Source organism: Eptesicus fuscus, chromosome 3, assembly GCF_027574615.1.
Source record: "Eptesicus fuscus isolate TK198812 chromosome 3, DD_ASM_mEF_20220401, whole genome shotgun sequence".
NCBI lineage: Eukaryota > Metazoa > Chordata > Mammalia > Chiroptera > Vespertilionidae > Eptesicus > Eptesicus fuscus.
In genome coordinates, this window is record NC_072475.1 from 86,133,724 (window position 1) to 86,158,467 (window position 24,744).

General features: G+C 39.5%; 1 protein-coding gene across 1 annotated transcript in view; it reads left to right on the forward strand.

Annotated features, from left to right (window-relative positions):
- The window catches only part of PROS1 (protein S), a 105,389-nt gene that overhangs the window by 48,923 nt on the left and 31,722 nt on the right, over window positions 1–24,744 (forward strand). Inside the window, exons 4-10 of the mRNA XM_028131235.2 lie at window positions 227–313; window positions 1,874–1,996; window positions 2,096–2,227; window positions 5,995–6,120; window positions 8,241–8,362; window positions 10,136–10,251; window positions 24,102–24,291. Coding sequence (XP_027987036.2) covers window positions 227–313; window positions 1,874–1,996; window positions 2,096–2,227; window positions 5,995–6,120; window positions 8,241–8,362; window positions 10,136–10,251; window positions 24,102–24,291 — 896 coding nt within the window. The remainder of the gene's footprint in view (window positions 1–226; window positions 314–1,873; window positions 1,997–2,095; window positions 2,228–5,994; window positions 6,121–8,240; window positions 8,363–10,135; window positions 10,252–24,101; window positions 24,292–24,744) is intronic.

Here is a 24,744-nt window from a genome sequence, read left to right on the forward strand (position 1 = left end):
GTGGTCATTGCGCATCACAGCTACTGGTCAAGTGATAGAATGGTCGCTTAGGCTTTTATACGTACAGATTTTTCATGAATCTGTATTTTTGCAATCTTGCTTTGAATGCTGAATCTGTAAGTCCACAGGAATATAAACATTGTGCCTCTTTGCATAATTTCAACCATGATTTCAGATCATGTGAGCATGCCCACTCTAAAAAGATTACATTTGTTTGTATTTCCAGGTTGTCTTGGCTCCTTCCGAGCTGGATTATTCACTGCTGTACGTCAGTCAACTAATGCTTACTCTGACTTAAGGAGCTGTGTCAATGGTAAGTTACCTCTACAATCAATTTAAAAACAAAACCAAACAAAAACCTGCAAAAAGTACACCCATGTAAATATGTTTAAAAATTAACAAATGAATCCTTGAAGGTTATGCCCAACAAGGAGGTTTGCTCAAAATGCATTTGAAAGAATGCTTGTCATATGTAAATGCTACTGCTTTATTAAAAATGAATTTTTGAACTGTCTGCCTTGTTTACTAAGCTTTAGGTCATAGATTTCAGAATTTTATTCCCAACAGCTTTATTTTGACTGTCATTGCATAATCATGTAGTATGACCAAATGTGACAGTTGATTAATAGATCGAAATTGAGCCACGTTATTCTTCTAACTATTGGCATCAATAACATAAATGTGGAAAATGTTATGATCCCAAATTAGCCCTCTCCCTCTGAAGTTCACATAGAGTCTAGTGATAATTCTGGTACATTATCTATCTCTGATTTACCAGTTTCCTGAGAGTCAGAGAGAAAAAGGTGAAATTGCAAGAAGTTGAAAATGCAAGATTGGAATGTTTGTCCAGTGAATATTTTACATGCAGCATTGGCAATATCTAGATATTTACTTGCATTTTCTCTAATATAAAGTTAGTTATAATTACATAATTATGAAACTATTTGAACACATATATTTAATTCACACTTTATCTCTTTTTTAATTTACCAAAGGACAGGAAAGTAATTTGATAACAATTTCTGATTGGTCTTGCTATTATTTTAATTCCTAATTTATTACTATTTAAAAAAACTACTTGATGAACTTATGAGGACATTTAAAAAATGTGGTAATTAAGTTTCAGCTAGGTTTAAAATGTTTTTCTTTGCAAGAAACAGAATTTTCCTCTAGCTAACCTAAGCAGAGGGGACTGTTTGGGAAGTCTGGAAGGAACTCGCAGAGTTGACTATGAAGGCTGGAGAAGCAGGCGTGGAAATGTGTAGGAACCTAGGGACCCTGCAGTGTCTCTTGAGGAGAGAGAAAAACCACAAATGACTAAAGAAACAAATGGGCATGTCATTTAAGATGGTGATAAAGTGTTCTGACATTTTATGAAGAAAATTCTTTCCCCTAAGGATCACTGTACTCTGCTACCTTTTTTTTTTTAATGTCTGAAAACCATTATTTCATGTATTTTGACCAGAGTTCTATTTATTTAAGGCAGGAGGATAAATCTGGTCTCTGTTACTCCATTTTAGCCTAAATTGGAACCTCAATTTTTTTTCTATTAATATTGAGAGTAGTTTTATGTGTCCTGTATATCTCAAAGAACTGTTTTAATGGTCAAGTATGGCAATATATATGAAAAAATATCTAAATTACAGTAATAAAATACTGTATATATTTGCAAATATAAGAGTAGTTTCCTTTTGCAAAATAAAAAGTTTTTCTAATGGACTCACTATTTTATGAAAAAGTATTATTTGAAAGAAGGATTTACAATTTTTTGTTTGTTTATTATAGGCTTCATGCCCAGATTTCTATCAAAAGGTATATCATTTTATTTACTATGGCATGTGGTAAAAATTAACTAGATGTCTACTTCCTTTAGCCATTCCAGACCAGTGCAACCCTCTGCCATGCAATGAAGACGGATATCTGAGCTGCAAAGATGGCCAGGCTAAATTCACTTGCACGTGTAAATCGGGTTGGCAAGGAGAGAAGTGTGAATTCGGTATGTATAAAATACCCATTTGGCTTATCTGGATCAACCCCCTGAGAAATTTTCTGAAAGATTTATCACTTTAAAAATAATTTATTTTCTGGTTTTTAGACATAAATGAATGCAAAAATCCCTCAAACATAAATGGAGGCTGCAGTCAGATTTGTGACAACACACCTGGAAGTTACCAATGTTCTTGTAAAAGTGGTTTTGTTCTGCTTTCAAATAAAAAGGACTGCAGAGGTAAGAGCAAGAAGGTAGAATAAGAAGATATTTACCATGTGAGAGCAAAATTCAATTAGAGAAATTTCCCCAGGAAATTCTTGGAAAACTCTGGTTATAAGCTGTTATAGTAAATATACGTTACTATGCACTTTGAAGCCTTCTGATATTATGGGACCGCCTTTTAATTTTTTTATAGGACATTTATTGTTTTCTTATTGTATTTAATATTTGTAGAATATTTTCTTATTGCATATGTATGTGTGCACACAGGTGATCACATTTTAAAAGTAATTTAATTATGCCCTGGTCAGGTGGTTCAGTTGGTAGGAGCATTGTCTTGTACAGCAAACGATTCTGGGTTCGATCTCCTATCAGGGCAAGTACGAGAAGCAACTGATCCTTGTTTCTCTCTCTTGCATCTCTCTCTTTCTCTCTCTTTCTCTCTCTCTTTCTCTCTCTCCCTCTCTCTCTCAAAATAAAACATATCTTCAAATGAGGATTAAAAAAAAAGAAAACATAATTTTATTATATGGTGATAAAGTGAAATTTCCTGCAAGTCCTTGCACACTACAGTGCTTGCAAAATTGTTTATACTTTCTTTTTCAGACACTATATTATTTCCTTTATTCCAGTGAGATAAACAACTATAGAAAAAATCCAACACAATCTTTAGTAACGTTTTTTGTTGTATTTTATGTTTCCTTGTCAGAAATACCTCTCTAATTTCTAGTATAAACCCTTCATCTTGCACCTAATTTCCTGTTGGAAATTTGGGGAAAGTGAGGAACTGACCTTCTTTCTTTATTCTACATCTAGGAGCACATCATTTTTCATTAGTCTTTTTTTTTTTTTAAATCTCAGACTTTAATGATTCCTGTCAATTTAGCATTATAACAGTCATTTTACTAGTATATTTCTTGTTTTCTTTATGCTTCTCTGTTCCCCGAGTTTTGACTTTTTTACCTCTGCATGTCTTTTCCATTAGACTACTTTAACTGCTGTAACTAAATCTTCAAGTATAATTGGTTGGTATGTAGATGACTAAAAATGAAAATTTCCAGCCTGAAGTTCAATTTTGCCTTAAGAAACTAGAAGTTTTTCTTTCTTCCCCTCCCTCCCTCCCTCCCTTCCTCCCTCCCTCTTTCCCTCTTTCTCCCTCCCTCTCTTTCTTTACTACTCCTCCACCTCCTCTGTCTCTTCTTGCTACAAGGTAAAAAATAAATTAGTAAATTAAAATGTAAAGTTTTCTCCATTCATATCTGCTTTGGTAAATATACCAAATTGAATTCATAGTCAAGGGAAGGTCTGCCCCTCAAGGCACTGTAGTGTTTGGTGGAGTATAGTTTACTATAATATTATTTAAAGTGCAGTTCAATGACTAAAGTGAAGTGTATGAACTAACAATTTCTTCTAAACATATGTCTAGTTTGTAATCATATATCTTTCTTGTTTGCCTATATGAAAGTCTATTTGAGGTTAAACATTTAGAATACCAATATCATTAGAACATCAGTTATAGAAAACCATCATAATGCAAGATACCATATGCATGCCATAAACAAATAGTACCCATTCATACTACTACATTAAAAAACTTAGTCTGTTCTTCTAAAGAATTTGTGACATATTTTTAATTAAAAAGTATTTAATCCTTATATTCTGAAGTTATACATGTTCATGTAAATTACCACAAAAAGTACTCATAAATAAGACCAGAACATATGGTCTTGTGTACTTCATTTGCATAGCTTTTTATCCATGATATCTAATTAAAAGAGTACAGAACTCTGAGAAGAATGTGTATACAACTATTACAATAAGGCCTTTGTCAACACGTGGATATGCTTGGATCAAGTTGCCAGGAAATGTCTAAAAAATTCAAGAATAAAACTTTTCATCAGTCATTAGATGTCAGTGTAGAGTCATAAAATCAATGAGCTATAACCTGAACTCATATGATTTAAATAATTCCTTGCAATATTTCTTAGACCAAATAATTTAGGCATATGTTTTTAATTTCTTTTAAAAATATTAAATATTTTATTTTGAAGCAATATAGATTCACATGCTGTTGTAAGAAACAATAAAAAGAGATCCCATGAACCTTTGCCCAGTTTTCCCTAATTGTAACATTTTACAAAACTATAGTACATTATCACACCCAGGATACTGACACTTATAGAGTCAAGATACAGGGAAATTCCCTCACCACAGGGATTGATTCTATTATTTTTGTGCGTGTCATTTTATTATTATTATTTTTTTTTATCCTCACCCCAGAAGTGAGGATATTTTTTCCTGATTTTTAGAGAGAGTGGAAGGGGGAGAGAGAGAGATGAGAGAGAAACATTGGTTGCCTCCCGTATGTGCCCTAATGGGAGAGTAGGGGAGTAGGGACCAGACCTGCAACCCAGGTACATGCCCTTGACCAGGAATCTACCTGCGACCCTCTGGTGCACAGGCCGATGCTCTAACCACTGAGCAATGCTGACCAGTGTGCATGTCTTTTAAAATAGAATAATGTCTGAAATGTTGGTTATTAGTCTGTGGAAAAGTTAAACCCCCAACTTTAAAAATATATATATATTTAAATTTATTTCAGAGAGGAAGGGAGAGGGAGAGAGAGAGAGAAACATCAATGATGAGAGAGAATCATTGATCATCTGCCTTCTGCACGCCCCCCACTGGGGATTGAGCCCACAACCTGGGCATGTGCTCTTAATTGGAATTGAACCTGGGACCTTTCAGTCCACAGGCTTTATCCACTGAGCCAAACCAGCTAGGGCAACTCCCAACTTTTCATTCTAAACTTGCCTTCAGAAAGAACAAATGAGAAAAGTTCACTTATAATTAGATCTCCATTGAATTATTTCTATCACTTTTTTTTCTTTGTTTTTACAGGTTCTTATCTAGTAACTAATTGCAGTCAATACTTTGTCTCCTACTCTACTATGTAATGTAATAAACACATTTGAAATTTCAAGAATATTAATTTAGCATTAAAATTTGTATTGGATTAACTGCAGCTTTATAAATATTTTGAGACCTTATTCAATATCACTTTAAATTTGAGTCACTCTTTAATATTTTAGGCAACAATAATGGTATGTAGTTTAGCTATTGTTTTTCCAAGGGAAAAACCTAAGACTGATGAGCCATCTCACATTTGTTTTTTATATTTGTGATACTACAGAGTGTATATACTTTTAAGACCATATTTCAGAAACATGTATTTAGAAATACATATGAATAATATGGTGGCCCTAGCTGGTGTGGCTCAGTTGGTTGGGTTCCATCCCATTCAACGAAAGGTTGCTTGTTTGATTCCTGGTCAGGGCACATGCCTGGGTTGCAGGCTCAATCCTCTGTAGGGGGCATGTAGGAGGCAGCCGATGTTTTGCTCTCACATTGATGTTTCTTCATCTCCTTCTCCCTCTCTCTCTAAAAATCAACTTCAAATATTTTTTTAAAAAAGAAATGATTATGGTAAATCGTTTATCCCATTTATTTTCATAGTGTAGCCTGGTAGATAAGACAATAACTAAAGCCCTGTCTTTCATTTACATAAATACACATTGCAAACATCAATCAAATTCTCTGTGCTTGCATAAAGATATAATATTTAGTGAACTAAAATATGATGATAGATTTAATGTTTTGTTATTCTCAGGCCACTCTGTTATCTTATTTCATATATTAAACCAGATCCAGGAAACACAGATCAAGGGTTCTTTGCTAGCTTGGTATGGGAAAAATGTCTTTTAATATATTGATTTCATTTATAGATGTGGATGAATGCTCTGTGAAGCCAAGCATTTGTGGCACAGCTGTGTGCAGGAACACCCCAGGGGACTTTGAATGTGAATGTGCTGAAGGTTACAGATACAGTCCCACATCAAAGTCCTGTGAAGGTAGAGTTGTGGTCATGTCATTGTTGATGGTGAAGAGGGTGGGTTTGAACCCCGATTTGGTATTTAGAAGCATTGGTTCTGTTTGACATCAACAGTCAGATTTTCTAAGATGGTCAAATACATCTTAGTTTGTTCAATTGAATAACCCATTGGCTTCCTTCCAAAGTAAAAATATGCAAGACACATGTCTTTAGGTTTAGTGTTAGTACTCCAATGGGCCCTCTAAGCTAAATATGGATTAGAGACCTCCCATGTATGATAAAAGCAAAATAAACACATTCTCACATCATTTAAATAATATTCAAAGATAAAAAGAGTTTCAAGCTGGAAGGAATAATACACACATACAAAAAAAAAAGACAAATTTAAAAATCATGTGGGAGTTACTTACAACAAGGGTGGTTAGAAACCTTCAATTCTATACCAAGCTTATCAATGATTTTCTGCGCGTAAGTTTTATTTATTGTAAAATAAGAAATGACAAAGTTCTATTATAATTAAATGCATATGAGAGATAAAAAGCTTAATCATCACCAAATGATAGCTAAGTTCTGGAAAGGAGAGAGTACTGATTAGTAGGGTCAGTGCCGTGGATGAGGAAGAGCCCTTGGACTTGCTGCTCCTTCGTTTGGCCACAGCAGTGCTGCCACATGTCCCTCAGGTGGCTTGGACGTCTTAGTGGATTTTTTTTTTTTTTTTAATCATGGATACATACAAATTATCGCACATCCTCCTTTAAAATTTTTGAAGTTTCAAAATGAATTTAATACCATGACTAAAACTAATTAAATGAATAGCAATTTTTACAAACTACATTTGAGATACAATGTGGTCATTTAATGGTTTTTAAGTGTACAATTCAGTGGCATTAATTACATTTCACATAGATATGCAGCCATTGCCATTATCTGTTCTAAAGCAACTGCACCACCCCAACGAGAACTCTGTAACCCTTTCCCAATCCCTGAACCTCTAACCTACTTCCTCTCTCTACAAACATCCCTAATCAATAATAATTTTAGAATAGGGTTTTTTTCAGCTACATATACTCCTCATGAGATTTTGAGGCCTTACCTCTTGTAGATACCCACCCGTTCCAACACACATACATCATTTCTGCTTTCTCACCACTCCAGATGGAAATTACTGTAGTGAACCATAACCATTTGTAGATGGTAATTAGTTAACTTCATCATCTATATTGTAGTTTTATTCCATGAACGACAATTGAAAATAAAATAACAGATTTATATGATATATAATATTTTATTACTTTAATCATATAACATTTTAATGGTATTGAGGAATCACTAATATTGGGGTTTTGTTTTAAACCATTTTGTGCTATAATAGCATTTATGAATTTGGGAATTTTCAAGATATCATTGGGTCATTCATCGAAAAGGTCCGAAAGTTAGTAGCTCTGGATCTTAGTAGTGGGCTTTAGCTGAAGCATATTGTTACAACTTTTCAAGAATGACTTTCTCAAAATATGGAGTGGGGACAAGGATCAACATACAAGATTTTACAATGTGGGAGGTAATATAGCACAGTGAGCTGTTAATAAATATAAGTTAAGAAGAAATAAAGGTATGCCCTTAAATTTATTGCCACTATTGCATTCTGAAAAGTCAAATGTTTTTTATATTATCATTTATTTCTCAATTAGATTGACCTTCAATTAAAAGGGATCTTTTCATCCCTATTTTCCCATCTTCCTTTCCCCTCTCCTCCCTTCTACATTCCCCTCTTTTTCTTCAATGCAAAGAATAGGGAGGTAATATCAATGGAATTATATAATCAGAAATGCCAACTAACTTGAGACTCTCGGTCTTTTTGCCTTCAAATTCAAAATCAGAAAATCAGTATACTTGCTATATTTTTGTTAAGTACTAATTAATAAAATTTAAATATTAAATTTATTGTTTCCAGTGTGTAAATAAAAAGAAATTAAACTTGTGACTCATTTAAATTTTCATGCCAAGTATTTAAATGTAATTTGATGTCAGAAATTTCTTTCATTATTGTCATTGATATCGCAAATTAAAATCAGAATACTTCTTCTTCTGATGAGTTGAGCATTTAGGAAATGTTAAGATTTATGTTCTCTTTTACTCTAGATGTGGATGAATGCTCTGAGAACATGTGTGCTCAACTTTGTGTCAATTACCCTGGAGGTTATTCTTGTTACTGTGATGGGAAGAAAGGATTCAAACTTGCCCAAGATCAGAAGAGTTGTGAGGTAACATTTTGCAATGCTAAACTTACCATCTCTTTTCTAAAAGAAGAGATCCAGGTACTTATTTCCACAGAGCTGAGATAAGTCAGGAAAATACAGATGTTCTACCATAATTTCTGTAGTTCCATCTAGGCTATGTGTCGCAATCTATTTACTAATTATGGATATGTAAAGTTGTAAACAATTGGGAATAATTAGTGGCTGGGTAAAAATAAAAGCTGCAGGGTCACAATTCAGAGAGTACAGCATGTACATTTACAAAATATATGCTTATTTAAGAAACTTAAGGAAAGCTGAGGTTTATACTGGTCTTCGTGAGAAAAAGAATCTTCCATAGAAACTTTAGTGAAAACATTTCTCAGTGTCCACTTTTCTTTATTCACCATTCTGACCACTTTGATCAGGACTTAGGCATGTTAGTACTTTCAAGAGTTGTCATAAAATCTAGGGTGGAAACGTTGTCAGACTAGAAGATTTAGTGGGACGTATGTATATCAAAATTCAGAGAGTTTAATTTTGTTAATCTGTAACTCTTAAATTTGCTTTTAGTTACTCGGATTTAACACATAATTGACCCAGAAATTGAATGTTGTGGGTAGATTCTAGTTTTTCCTTTATTGAAATGAATGGATCAACCTCTGAAGCTGTATTTTTTAAATAAGGATCATGTGTTAATGATCCTTAGTCCAATTATTGTATCTCCTTTACTTTTTTCAAGTGAAAGTGAAATTTATATGATAATGAGGTAAACAGTAAAGAGACAAAAATCCTTAATAATAATTTAATTATATGTACACACATACCTCTTTATCATCAAGACAAAGCTTAAGTACCCCAAAAATGTAACATTCAGTGTTATACTACCTACTTGATAAAGGAAGATAAGGTAAGATAGTTGACCTATGTACTATCTTTGATAGTACAGTACTTAATTGAAATGCCATGCTGTGTGAATGTCTATTTTATAACTTAGTCTCTTATGATTTAAGTATTTGTTGTAGTTAAACATGACCATCCACCTCAGAATAGATTTATTAAAATTCTAAGAGGAAATTAAATGTTATTTCTGGAACTAGATTTAATACAGTGCTATGTACATAATTCCTTCCAAAATAGCCATTTATAAGACTTTCCATTTTAATGTTTATTTTTATTTTTAGGGAAAAAAAGTATTTGATTTCAGATTTAATGATTCTAAATCACTGTTTTGTAGCTTCCTTGGAGACTATGATGAAATCTCATTTCTATTTATTCCATCCAGGTTTTTCAGTCTTCCCTTTGCTACCTAGATAGCACAGTTCTTGCACAGAAAATTTTTGCTTAATAATGAATGAGTGAATAAATGAGGTCCTATTTATTGGTACATTTATTTTCCCACCTACTTCTGACTTCAAATAAAAATTATTTTTAGACATAAATCATGGAAGGTCTGATACCTGTATCAATTAAATAAGGGGTCACTTGTTACCAGAGGAAAATGTTTGTGTTTTGGACTGTGATTTACAAAGGAAATATTAAAGACAAAAATATAAAGCCATGCACATTGAACAAAATTTAAAAAAACACATATTTTTGGAGGTTCCACTGATAGACTAGACAAGGAAGTAAAGGTTATTGCTTTATTATTACCGAGGTGTCTTTAATTCACTTTAGTGTATCACAGAGGATACATTTGACAAGAACACTAGGAATCAGAGAAAGGATGCATAATCTGACAAAAACATCAAGCAGTTAACTGTGGGTTTTGTTTGTTTTGTTTTCTTTTCTTTTCTCCAGGCTGTTCCAATGTGCCTTCCTTTGAACCTTGAGAAAAATTATGAACTCCTTTACTTGGCAGAGCAGTTCATAGGGGTTGTTTTATATCTAAAATTTCGCTTACCGGATTCCATCAGGTGAGGTAACACTGTCAATGATAATTTCTAGGGGTAGGCAGGTTAGAACAGAAGAAGGAAGGGACTGAAAAAATCTGAAATGTATGAAATTGCATTATAAATCAGATTATCAAGAGCTAATATACTAATTAGACTGAACAGTAGAACAACTGTCTGGACGACCTTCCAGACCAAGCCGGAGCTGTGAGGGCTGAGGTAGCTGGAGCTGTGAGGGCCAAGCCCCTTGCATGAATTTCATGCATTGGGCCTCTAGTTTAGGTATATTATCATTCAGATGACTTGGGGAACTGTAAAGTTAATTTGCTCCTTCACACATGTATTTTTCATGCTAGAATCAATTTGGGTCATTCTAGGCTGGCCTTCCTAGTAATCCTTCATTCTTCCTTATTTATTTATTTATTATTATTATTTATTTATTTATTTTTACCTATACATATGTATTTATTCTTGGACAAACATTGAAGTCATCCTGTACATGTGGTTTTGTAATCTGCTTTTTTCCAAATACCAGTTCACTATAAGAATTCTTCCCAATATAATATTTCTAGAATAATTTAAAAAAATATTTATTGTTGAGAGTATTACAGATGTCCCTCTTCCCCCCCCCCCATTGTCCCCTTCTCCCCAGTTCCTGCCCCACCACAGGCCTTTGCCACCCTATTGTCAGTGACCATAGGTAATGCATATCTATACTAATAAAACGGTAATATGCAAATTGGTCAGGATGCCCTTGTAGTAATGACTGAACAGCAGGCTGCATGGGGTGACAAGGCTGGCAGGGGGGTTAGTGAGGGGCGACCAAACCACAGAACAGCAGGCTGCTTGGGGCTACCAGGCAGGCAGAGGGGGCAGTTGGCAGGCAACCAGGCTGGCAGGTTGGGCAGTGAGGGGTGAGCAGGCTGGCAGGGGGCACTGTGAGGAGTGAGCAGACCAGCAGGGGGGCCATGAGGGGTGAGCAGGCCAGCAGGGGTGGCAGTTGGGGGTGAGCAGGCCGGCAGGGGTGGCAGTTGGGGGTGACCAGGCCGGCAGGGGTGGCAGTTGGGGGTGAGCAGGCCGGCAGGGGTGGCAGTTGGGGGTGACCAGGCCGGCAGGGGTGGCAGTTGGGGGTGACCAGACCGGCAGGGGGAGGCAGTGAGGAGCGATCAGGCCAGCAGGCAGGTGAGCAGTTAGGAGCCAGTGGTCCTGGAATGTGAGAGGGATCCCGGATTGAAACCTGGGACCTGGGCTTCTCTCTGGCTGGCAGCAGGCACCCAGGACCCAGGCTTCCCTCGCAGCCCCGGCTTCATCCAGAAGGTCGTCTGGAAGGACGTCCAGTTTAATTAGCATATTATGCTTTTATTATATAGGATTTTTTCTTTATTGATTAAGGTATTACATATGTGTCCTTATCCCCCTATTGCCTCCCCACCACCGCACTCATGCCTTCACCCCCCTGTTGTCTGTGTGGATTTTTTTTTAAATCTTTTTCTTCCTCTTCTTAACCTTTTGCACTCGGATGTCGAGTGTGACTTGACACGGTTAGCATTAGAATAAAGGAATCGAGAAAAAAAGCAAGTGAGTGCAAAGGGTTAAAGAATACCCGAACATTTCATGTACTACTGATTGGGTGGTGATGAACTCCTATAGCTTTTTCTTGTCTGTGAGACTTTATCTCACCTTCAATTCTAAATGATAGCTTTGCTGGGTAGAGTGATCTTGCTTGTAGGTCCCTGCTATTCATCACTTTGAATATTTCTTGCCACTCCCTTCTGGTCTGCAAAGTTTCTGTTGAGAAATCAGCTGACAGTTCTATCAGCACTCCCTTGTAGGTAACTAACTGCTTTTTTTCTTGCTACTTTTAAGATTCTCTTTTTGTCTTTAGCCTTCGACATTTTAATTATGATGTGTCTTGATGTGGGCCTCTTTGAATTCCTCTTGTTTTGGACTCTGTGCTTCCTGGACTTGTAAGTCTGTTTTTTCACCAGGTAGGGGAAGTTTTGTCATTATTTTTTTCAAATATGTTTTCAATATCTTGCTCTCTCTCTTCTCGTTCTGACACCCCCATAATTTGAATGTTGGTACATTTGAAGTTGTCTCAGAGGCCCCTTACACTCTCTTCATATTTTTGCATTCTTTTTTCTTTTTGCTCTTCTGGTTGGGTGTTTTTGCCCTCTTATATTTCAAATCATTGATTTGATTCTCAGAATCCTCTACTCTGCTATTGAATCCCTGTCAATTATTCTTTATTTTAGTTAGTGTATGCTTAATTTCTGAATGGTCCTTTTCCATGATTTGGCTTCTCACTAAGATCCTTGAAAGTCTCACTAATTCCCTTGAAGGTCTCATGAAAATCCTTGAGTAAGCTTATAACCATGGTTTTGAACTCTGTATCTAGTAGTTTGCTTTCTTCCATTTGTGACATGTTTCTTTGTCTCTGCATTTTGGCTGTTTCCCTGTGTTTGTTTCTATGTATTGGGTAGAACTGCTATTTCTCCTGGAGTTGGTAGAGTGGCTTTGTGTAGTAGGTGTTCTATAGGGCTCAGTGGCTCAGCCTTCCCAGTCACCTGAGGTGAGCCCTCTAGTTGTACCCCTTTGTGTGCTGTGTGCACAGTCTTGTTGTAGTTGAAACTTGATTGCTTTTAGCATCACTGGGAGAAATTGACTTCCAGGCCAATTGGCTATGAGAACTAGCCGCAACTACAGCAGAAGAGCTGCTGTAGGAAATACCCCTATGGAGCAGGACTTGCTTCTGTGGGGCTTTGGTGCTCATTGAGTCTGCCCCTTGAGTGTGCTACTTGTGGATGTGTAGAGTTGTAATCTGGTGTGGTCTGAAGCTGTCCACTGGGTGCGTTGTCTCTTGGGTCTCCAGGGAGGTGCAAAGTCAGCCACTGGCTGGGGCCACCCAGCAGGAGCTACAGAGAGATCTGTAGATTCCTCCTATTTGTATCAGGTTTGGAAGTGCCCAGGTGAGGCCCAGCTGTGAAGCAAGGCAGGCTGGTGCTGGTGCTGGGTCTTAGAGTCATACACTCTTTGAAAAAAAGAAATTGGAGTTTTGTTGGAATAATGTAAAGAAAACATGTTTGAGACTGGTTATGGAGTCCAAATTTTAAAATATTTTTATTAAATAAGCATGGTGACCTAGAATTTAATTCACTATATATGAGTGATTATTCATTAAATATAAATTCATAGAAATCTTTGTGTTAAGAATCATTGAAATTTATTCTAAGATTCCCTGATGTAATTGTGCTCCTTCAACACTCATTTTCCACTATGACCTGGTTTTCCCCTTTAATATCGCAGAGCAAATAATATTGTCTAATGAGATAGACTGGACACAGTATTCCTTGCTATGCAAATAATGAGAATGACAGAGAAAAAAAATAATGTTTGCATACTGTCAGGCATGTTCAGGGGTATTCCTTTCTCAGAGACAATTCATAATAGCTTGAGCTCTAACAGTGGATCAAATTGGCCAAATAATTATTTTCCTGGTATTATTTATTTAATTAGTTACTTCGTTTGGCTTTTTATTGAGATATAATGTATACAGAAATGTACATGTCTGAATGTACAGCATGATGAATTTTATGAAACTCACCTGTGTAACCAACATGAAGAACAAGCTAGCGCTTTATTTATTTATTTATTTTTTTAATTTTTGAATAATTCTTTATTGTTCAGATTATTACAGTTGTTCCTCTTTTTTCCCCCCCCATAGCTCCCCTCCACCCATTCCCACCCCACCCCATGCCTTTACGCGCCCCCGCTGTCCTCATCCATAGGTGTAAGATCTTTGTCCAATCTCTTCCTGTACCCCCCACACTCCCTTCCCCCCAAGTATTGTAAGTCCACTCCCTTCCTATGCCCCTGATTCTATTATATTCACTAGTTTATTCTGTTCTTCAGATTTTTTATTCACTTGATTTTTAGATTCACTTGTTGATAGATATGTATTTGTTGTCACTTTGTTGTTAATAATTTTTTTGGGATTTTTATTTTTATTATTATTTTTTAATTTAATAAATCTTTATTGTTCAGATTATTATAATTGTTCCTCTTTTTCCCCCCATAGCTCCCCTCTACCCGGTTCCCACCCCCCACCCCGCACTGTCCTCATCTATAGGTGTACGATTTTTGTCCAGTCTCTTCCCGCACCCCACACACACCTTTCCCCCGAGAATTGTCAGTCCACTCCCTTTCTATGCCCCTGATTCTATTATATTCACCAGTCTATTCTGTTCATCAGATTTTTTATTCACTTGATTTTTAGATTCACTTGTTGATAGACATGTATTTGTTTTTCATAATTTTTATCTTTACCTTTTTCTTCTTCTTCCTCTTCTTAAAGAATACCTTTCAGCATTTCATGTAATACTGGTTTGGTGGTGATGAACTCCTTTAGCTTTTTCTTATCTCTGAAGCTCTTTATCTGACCATCAATTCTGAATGATAGCTTTGCTGGGTAGAGTAATCTTGGTTGTAGGTTCTTGCTATTCATCGCTTTGAATATTTCTTGCCACTCCTGTCTGGCCTGCATAGTTTCTGTTGAGAAATCAGCTGACAATTGTATGGGTGCTCCCTTGTAGGTAATTAACTGTTTTCTCTTGCTGCTATTAATATTCTCTCTTTGTCTTTTGCTCTTGGCATTTTAATTATGATGTGTCTTGGTGTGGTCCTCTTTGGATTCCTTTTGTTTGGGGTTCTGTGTGCTTCCTGGACTTGTAAGTCTATTTCTTTCATCAGGTAGGGGAAGTTTTCGGTCATTATTTCTTCAAATAGGTTTTCAGTATCTTGCTCTCTCTCTTCTTCTGGCACCACCATAATTTGGATGTTGTTATGCTTGAAGTTGTCCCAGAGGCTCCTTACACTATCTTCATACTTTTGGGTTCTTTTTTCTCTTTGCTTTCCTGGTTGGGTGTTTTTTGCTTCTTCGTATTTCAAATCTTTGACTTGATTCTTGGGATCCTCTAGTCTGCTGTTGGATCTCTGTATATTATTCTTTATTTCAGTCAGTGTATGCTTAATTTCTAGTTGGTCCTTTTTCATATCCTTGAGGGTCTCGCTAAATTTATCGGCTGTTTCTAGAAGATTCTTGAAAAACCTTATAACCGTGGTTTTTGAACTCTATATCCACTATTTTGCTTTCATCCATTTCTTTCATTTGTGACATGTTTCTTTGTCTCTGCATTTTGACTGCTTCCCTGTGTTTGTGTCTATGTACTGGTTAGCTGCTAAGTCTCCTTGAGTTGATAGAGTGGCCTTGTGTGATTGGTGTCCTTATAGGGCCCAATGGCTCAGCCTCCCTAGTCACCTGAGGTGGATGTTCTTGGTGCACCCCTTTGTGGGCTGTTTGCACAGTCTTGTTGTAGTTAACGCTTGATTGCTGTTGGTATCACTGGGAGGAATTGATTGCCAGACCAGTTGGCTGTGATGACCAGCTGTGTGTACACTGGAAGATCTGTTGCACAGGAGACACCCTTATGGGGCAGGACTTGCTTCAGTAGGGCCTTGGTGCTCACTAAGTCTGCCCCTTGAGTGTGTCTCTTATGGATGTGAAAGTTGTAATCCCATATGGTTTCACTCTGACCACTGGGTAAACTGGCTCTTGGATCTCCAAGGAGGTACAAGGTCAGCCACTGTCTGGGGCCACCCAACAGGAGCTACAGAGACATCTGCAGATTCCTCATCTTTGTATGGGGTTTGGAAGTGTCCACATGAGGCCCAGCAGTGAAGCAAGGCAGCTTCTGCTGCCAGGTAGTGGGCCTTCTTTTGGAATCTCTGGGGCTCTCTGACCCAGCTGCAGTTTGTTTAGGAGAAAGAACAGGCCATTCATATGCAAAAGCCACTGCTCTCAGCTTGGGTATGGTTGTAAATTGGGTGGGGCGGGGTCTCTGGGAATCACCAGGGTAGAGCAAATAGCAATGACTGCCCTGAACTGGAGAACCTTCTCCGTGTCCCGTGCCCTGTGCAGCCACAATGATCTCTGCGAGCACCTCTAAGAGTAAGCCACCCTCGTGTTCCTGTTCTGATGCCAGACAGTCCAGTTTCTCCCCGTATGTGTCTGGGTCCCCCAGAGTCTCGCCCGGACCTGGAGTTCAGAGCAAGCGGGAGCTTATATCTCCCTCCAGGTTTAAAAAGCAGCACAAACAGGTGCAGCACTTTCCGCGCCTCCACACTTCCTACTGGTCTCAGTGAGCGTTCTTCACCTCTCTAGTTGTGGAACTTCCACTCAGCCAGCTTTCCCGCGGTTCTGGGTGGTAGTTGTTCTGCTGTTTAGTTGCCTCAGGTTGTGAGAGGCAGCAAGTATAGGTGATTACCTATGCTGTCATCTTGGTTTCCTAGCGCTTTATTACTTTATTTTTTTGCAAATCCCTTCCATTGTTTCCCATAATCAGATACTCTACCCAAAAGTATAGAGTCACTATTTTTTTACTCTACAATACTTCTGATAAAGAATGAATTGTTATCCAATGTGATGAATCAGCATGTTGATGTATTTCAGAAAGAAAACAAACAGAACAGGACTCAGAATTACTGGTTTAGCATGAGTTTACAAAGAGACAGAAATTATCTCCATAATAGGATCAAGTTATGGAAAAATCTGAGCATACACAGATTAAATATTCTGTGAGACCCAGACCTGGCCACCCCCCCCCCCCCCCCGCCCCATTGGGCTAGATTAAGGTTTTGGCAAGATAACACATGCTTTGCATCAGCAAGATGTGATGAGTGTGAAAAAGAATGGAAACACTTATTCTAAGCAAAATTCTTTTTCTTATAAAATAACTAGTGGCCCAGTGCACGAAATTCATGCACATTGAAGGGGGACCCAGAGTCAAGTCCCCACCCACCCACATTCACCTCAAAATCGTGTGAGACCCAGACCTGGCCGCCCCCCCCCCCCATTGGGCTAGATCCAGACCCCGGCCAGTCCCACCCTTGTCAAGCCCCGCCGGACAGGGGGCATAGCCTCAGGTCCCCTGGCCTGGTGCCAGGATGGGGGGGCGTGGCCTGAGGTCCCCCAGATGGGGCAGGGGATGTGCCTTGAGGTCCCCCGTCAAGCCCCACCAGGTGGGGGACACAGCCTGAGATCCCCTGTCAAGCCCTGCTGGGTGGGGGGCATGGCCTGAGGTCCCCAGTCATGCCCCACCAGGTGGGGGGGGGGGGAGCGCAGCCTCAGGTCCCCCGTCAGGCCTCGCTGAGCAGGGGGTGCGGCCTGATTTCCCTCTACCCAGCACTGGGGTTGCACCTTGAAGTCCCCTGTCAAGCCCCACCAGGCAGGGGGGCGCCGCCTCAGGTCCCCTGGCCCGGTGCTGGGGTGAGGGGTGTGGCCTGAGATTCCCCCGGCCCGGCACTGGGAGGGGGGCGCAGCCTCAGGTCCCCCATCAAGCCCTGCTGGGCAGAGGGCACGGCCTGAGTTCCCCCGACCCAGCATTGGGGGTGCACCTTGAGGTCCCCCGTCAAGCCCCGCTGGGTGGGGGGGCATGGCCACAGGTCCCCCAGCCTGGTGCCAAGGCAGGAGGCATGGCCTGAAGTCCCCTGTCAAGCCCTGCTGGGTGTGGGGCACAGCCTGAGGTCCCCTGTCAAGCCCCACGGGGGTGGAGGAGGGCGTAGCCTCAGGTCCCTGCTGATTGCTCATTAAGGCTCCTTAAGGGAACTTGGCCTCAGCTGTGGGTGCAGCCATCTTTGTGATGGAGTGATGGTCAATTAGCATATTCCCTCTTTATTAGATAGGATTTGGGTTCAGTGAATTTCTATTACATTGCTATCCATTCAACACACTTTACTTCACATTTACCTCTTTAGAATATTTCCTATCACCTTTCTTTGTTCCATTTGAGGTAGATCTGTGCCCCATTGCAAATGGTGCCTGTGTTGTTATTACTGCTATATGTAGGGATAAGTTGTGTATTCCTTGCTTTATTTAGCAATTATTTGAAATGCTAACTTTTTAAGTTAAATTGTCTTTATTTTAACTAATCATTATACAAGTACTTTTCTATTCCCTTTTTTCTTTTTTCAGTCATTTTGATTTGCTTGGCCCTTGGAAACTTTATTGCTGATTCTCATTAGAAAGTGTCCTATGGGAACTGAATCAATACATGTTATTTTAATATATAGCATACTTAAGATTTTTCCTCCCTCATAGTAGCTATATATATGTCTAGAGTCTTAATAGGCATTGCCAGAGCTCCGATACCCCAGAACACATGGCTAGACTTCATCTGTTTATTTGAAGGTAATATTGATATACTAGAGGCCCGGTGCACGAAATTCGTGCATGGAGGGGGGTTCTCCCTCAGCCCAGCCTGTACCCTCTCCAATATGAGACCCCTTGAGGGATGTCCCACTGGGATCGGGCCTAAACAGGCAGTCGGACATCCTTCTCACAATCCAGGACTGCTGGCTCCCAACTGCTTGCCTGCCTGCCTTCCTGATTGGCCCTAACCGCTTCTGCCTGCCAGCCTGATCACCCCCTAACCACTCCGCTGCCAGCCTGGTTGATGCCTAACAGCTCCCCTGCCAGCCTGTTTGCCCCCAACTTCCCTCCTCTGCCAGCCTGGTCACTCCTAACTGCCCTCTCCTGGAGGGTTGATCACCTCCAACTGCCCTTTCTTGCAGGCCTGGTCCCTCTCAACTGCCCTCCCTTGCAGGGCTGATCCCTCACAACTGCCCTCCCTTGCAGGCCAGGTGCCTCCCAACTGCCCTCTCCTGCTGGCCATCTTGTGGTGGCCATCTTGTGTCCACATGGGGGCAGGATCTTTGACCACATGGGGGCAGCTATATTGTGTGTTGCGATGATGATCAATCTGCATAGTACTCTTTTATTAGATAGGATAGAGGCCTGGTACAGGGGTGGGGGCCAGCTGGTTTGCCCTGAAGGGTGTCCCAGATCAGGTGGGAGCTCCCTTGGGGCATGGGGCGGCCTGAGCAAGGGGCCTGTGGTGGTTTGCAGGCCGGCCACGCCCCCTGGTAACCCAAGCGGAGGCCCTGGTATCTGGAATTTATTTTCCTTCTACAATTGAAACTTTGTAGCCTGGAGCAAAGCCAAGCCTGGGGCTCCCTCCAAGGGCCCAGCCATTTGTGTTGGGGTTATAATTGAAACTTTGTTGCCTTAAGCGGGTGGGCCTGGCCAGGGTGTGTGGAAAGCTTTGCTTCCCCTGTTGCCGGTGGCAACCCTGGCCTGCTCTCTCAAGCTCCATTCTGCCACCATTTGTTTGAATTTGTTTACCTTCTATAATTGAAACTTTGTAGCTTGAGTGGAGGCTTAGGCCTGGAAATGGCAGGCGGAAAGCTTGGCCTCCTCTGTTACCTAGGAAACCTTGCTCTCTGTGGCTGTAGCCATCTTGGTTTGGGTTAATTTGCATACTCACTCTGATTGGATGGTGGGCGTGGCTTGTGGGTGTGTCGGAGGTATGGTCAATTTGCATATTTGTCTATTATTAGATTAGATGACATTATATGTCTCAGGCATACAACATTATAATTTGACTAGAGGCCTGGTGCATGAAATTCATGCACGGTGTGGGGGGGTGTCCCTCAGCCCAGCCTGCACCCTCTCCAATCTGGGACCCCTCAAGGGATGTCCGACTGCCTGTTTAGGGACATCCCTCTCACAATCCAGGACTGTTGGCTCCCAACTGCTTGCCTGCCTGCCTTCCTGATTGTCCCTAACCACTTCTGCCTGCCAGCCTGATCACCCCCTAACCACTCCCCTGCCAGCCTGATCGATGCCTAACTGCTCCCCTGCCAGCCTGTTTGCCCCTAATTGCCCTCCCCTGCAGGACTGGTCACTCCTAACTGCACTCCTCTGCAGGCCTGGTCACCCCTAACTGCCCTCCCCTGAAGGCCTGGTCCCCCCCAACTGCTCTCCCCTGCAGGCCTGGGTCTCCCCAACTGCCCTTCCCTGCAGGCCCGATCGCCCCCAACTTCCCTCCTCTGCCGGCCTGGTCACCCCTAACTGCCCTCCCCTGCAGGCTTGATTGCCCCCAACTGCCCTCCCTTGTAGGCCTGGTCCCTCCCAACTGCCCTCCCCTGCTGGCCTGATGGCCTACAACTGCCCTCCCTTGTAGGCCTGCCCTCCTCTGCTGGCCTGATGGCCCACAACTGCCCTTCCCTTGCAGACCTGGTCCCTCCCAACTGCCCTTCCCTGCTGGCCATCTTGTGGTGGCCATGTTGTGTCCACATGGGGTCAGCCATCTTGTGTGTTGGAGTGATGGTCAATTTGCATATTACTCTTTTATTAGATAGGATATTTGTATACATTACAAAGTGATCACCACAAAAAATCTAGTTATTGTCTTTCACCATAAAATTGACCTCTGCAGACTTCTTATTCACTCCCCACCCCATTCCCCTCTGGTACCACCAACCTGTCCTTATATGTTTGAGTTTGTTTTCGGCTTGTTTTTGTTGTTGTTTGTTTTAGTTTCCACATATGAGTGAAATTATGCAGTATTAGTCTTTCTCCATCTGACTTACTTCAATACATTTGTTTTGTCTCAAATGGCAAGATTTAATTCTTTTTATGACTGGGTAGTAGTCCATTGTGTGTGTACCACATTTTCTTTATCCATTCAACCATCACACACTTAGGTTGTTTTGTTTTTTTATATCTTAGCTATTGTAAATAATGCTTCAGTGAACATAGGGGTGCATTCATCTTTTCAAATTAATATTTTGTATTCTTTGCATAATACACATCAATGGAATTGCTGGATCATATGGTGACTCTATTCTTAAATTTTTCAGGAATCTTTATACTGTTTTCCATAGTGGTGTGCTAATTTACATTCCTACCAACAGTGTATGAGGGTTCTCTTTCTCCACATCTTCTCCAACATTTGTTGTTTCTTATCTTTTTGATAATAGGCATTCTAACAGGTATGAGTTGATATCTCATTGTGGTTTTGATTTGCATTTTTCTAATAATTAGTGAAGCTGAACATCTTTTTATGTGCCTGTTGGCTATCAGTATGTTTTTGGAAGATGCATATTCAGATTTTCTGCCCATTTGTAAAAGTTGGTTGATTTTTGTGGTTGTTGAGTTTTGTGAGTTCTTTACGTATTTTACATATTATTCCCTCCTCGGATGTGTAGTTTGCAAATATCTTCTCCAGTTCAATAGGTTGCATTTTTATTTTTATGATGGTTTCCTTTGCTTTGTAGAAGTTTTTTAGTTTGATCTGGTCCCATTTTTTTATTTGAGCTTCTGTTTGTTTTCCCTTCCTTTGGAGTCGATTCACAAAAACATTGCTAAGACACATGTCAAGAAGCTTACCTGCTGTATTTCTTCTGTGTATTTTATGGTTTTAGGTCTTTAATCCATTTTGATTTAATTTCTGTGTATGGTGTGAGATAGTGGTCTAGTTTCATTGTTTTGCAGGGGGCTGTCCAATTTTCCCAGCACCACTTATTGAAAAGTCTGTCCTTTCTCCATTGTATGTTTTTGACTTCTTTGTCATGAATTATTTATTCGTAAATGTGTGGGATTATCTCTCGACTCTCAATTCTGTTCCATTTATCTGTCTATATTTATGCCAGTATCATACCATTCTGATTATTATAGCTTTGCAGTATAGTTTGAAATCAGGTAGTGTGATACCTCCAGCTCTGTTTTTTCTCAAGCTTGCTTTAGCTATTGGGAAGTTCTGTGGTTCCATACACATTTTAAAATTATTTATTCTACTTTAGTGAAAAATGCCATTGGGATTTTTTTCTTTTTAATGTGGCTGGGATTTGGGGAGACAGTTCATGGGGACTGAATGGGTGGTTCCCCCTGCCCAGATGGCCATGGGGGTACCCAGGCATGGGGGCCTAAGAACTGGACAGGGCCCTTTAAAAGGGGCTAAAAGGGGAGAGAGTCTGTGGAATGGGAGAGAGTGGGCTGTGGACCAGGAAGGTAGAGAGGGAGAGAAGGAGGACAGACAGAAATGGAGAAGAGGAGGTTCTGAGGGATGGGAGAGACAGAGAGTTCCAGTGGGAGGAAGTGGAGGGAACTAGGAGAGAGGGAGAATGACTCAAGGACAGAAACACAGAGAAGGGAAAGAGAGACTGAGAGGGGAGAACGGGGAAGAACGAGGGAGAGAGAGAGAGAGAGAGAGAGAGAGAGAGAGAGAGAGAGAGAGACAGCACAGAGATTGAGAGAGAGATTCAGCACACACTGGGCAGGGGTTTAGACAGAGACAGACACAGGGAGACACCGAGAGACAGAGGTAGGTGGAGAAAGAGGAAAGAAAACAAAACCAGCCCCAGTGAGAGATGGGAACAGTTGAGTGGTCAGGTGGAAGGAAGCTGAGAGGGAGGATTGTGGAGGGCCAGACCCTCCTGCCTGGGGAGAGAGGGCCCTGTTGCTGGAGGGCGGAGCCACTGGAAATTTAATAGGGGTTGCATTGAATCAGTAGATTGTTTTGGGTAGTATGGATATTTTAACAATAATAATTCTTCCAATCAATCAGCACAAAATGTTTTTCTATTTATTTGTGTCTTCTTTAGTTTCTTTTATCAGCATTTTATACTTTTCAGTGTATAGGTATTTCACCTCCTTAGGTAAATTAATTCCGAGGTACATGTATTTTATTCTTTTTGATAACATTGTAAATGGGATTGTTTCTTAATTTCTCTTTCTGATAGTTTGTTATTAGTATATAGAAACTCCACAGATTTCTATACATTAATTTTGTGTCCTGCAGCTTTGTTGAACATTTATTAGTTCTAGCAGTTTTTTGGTGGAATCTTCACCAAAGATTGTTTTCTATACATAGGCCATTTGCAAATAGTGAGTTTTACTTCTTCCTTTTTGACATGGATGCCTTTTATTTCTTTCTCTAGCCTAATAAAAGTGGCAAGAGTGGGAATCCTTGTCTTGTTTCTGCTTTAGAGGAAAAGCTTTCACTTTTCCCCATTGAGTATTGTTATTAGCTGTTGGTATGTCATATGGCCTTTATTATGTTGAGCTATGTTTTCTCTATACCCACATTGTTGAGAGTTTTTACCATAAATGGATGTTGAATTTTATCAAATATTTTTTCTGTTTCTATTGGGATGATAAATGATTTTTATTCTTCATTTTGTCAATGTAGTGTATCACATTGATTGATTTGTGGATGTTGGATCATCCTTACATCCCTGGAATAAATTCTACTTGATCATGCTATATGATCCTTTCAATGTATTGTTGTATTTGGTTTGCTAATATTAAACTATATCTTTTAAACTCTTTTTCCATGTAATCTAGTATAGTGATTTATGCTATTAGAGTTTGGGAGACCCTTTGAAATCAAGCTAATAGATACATTTTAAAGCTTTTGATTTTACCTTTTCTACCACACATGAAAGCTTAACTATGTTTGCAATCATCCAGATGTTGAGTGATTCCTTCCTGACATATATGAAATCATAGGGAGAATATGCTTTTTGAAGGATAAACCAATCATGAAATTGTAATATCTTTTACTAACCATGTACAGATACAGCAATAAAAGAATCTTAATCAGATTATGTAGTATGTGAAAGGTTCCAGAAGAGATTCAATATGTCTAATATTTGTACATGTGCCTTAATTCCAACATCTGAAAGAGTGCCTCCAAACCAAATGCCAAAAAAAAGATGAAAAATTGCCAAAGTATCTATTCTCTGGGAAAAAAGACTCCAATAATAAGCACGAAAATTTAATGACTTGATTTTAAACACACATGGAGCCAGAGATAATACACCAACAGTCTAATTCTGCCCTTCTCTTTTATTAATTCCAGGGACGGAAATAGTTGACTCAAAATACTGCTTTTTGCCAGTACAAGAAAAAAAGAATAATACATAGAGCCTTCCATGTTCTCACTATTAAGGCTCTCTCTTTGCCCATTGTTTAGATTTTCAGCCACATTTGATTTCCGGACATATGATTCCGAAGGTGTTATCCTGTATACAGAAGCTCTTGACCACTCAGCCTGGCTCCTGATTGCACTTCGTGATGGAAAGCTTGAAATTCAGTTTAAGAATGAACATACAACCCAAATCACAACTGGAGGCCAAGTTATTAATAATGGCCTATGGCATATGGTACGTTGTGAAGATTTCATAAAAAAAATCTGTCCACTTTGACACAGTTTGTATAAAATCATTAATAATTTATTTTTATTAGGTTTAGTGGTACCAAATCTAAGTGGATTTGGTTTTAATCTGATGTTGTATGAAGTATATTCTATGTACTGCAAATCCATGAAAGGGTCTGAGGAAGGATAACCTCACTTAATATATTTAAGATTTCTCATATCTGAAGTTGTTTCCAGTTATTTGCCTGACCACATCTTTCTTTAGCTTCTTACCCCTTTTAGTATCTGTCACTGGGTGAATAGGTCAGAGGTTATTAGCTGGTAAACTATTTTATGTAAAGACATCACTAATCAAGGACAGGTATACTGGATAGCCAACAATTTTTTTTTTTAAATGTAAAGAATTACACATAGGAACAAAATCAAAGTTACTTCAATTTTAAATATTAGCATGTAGATA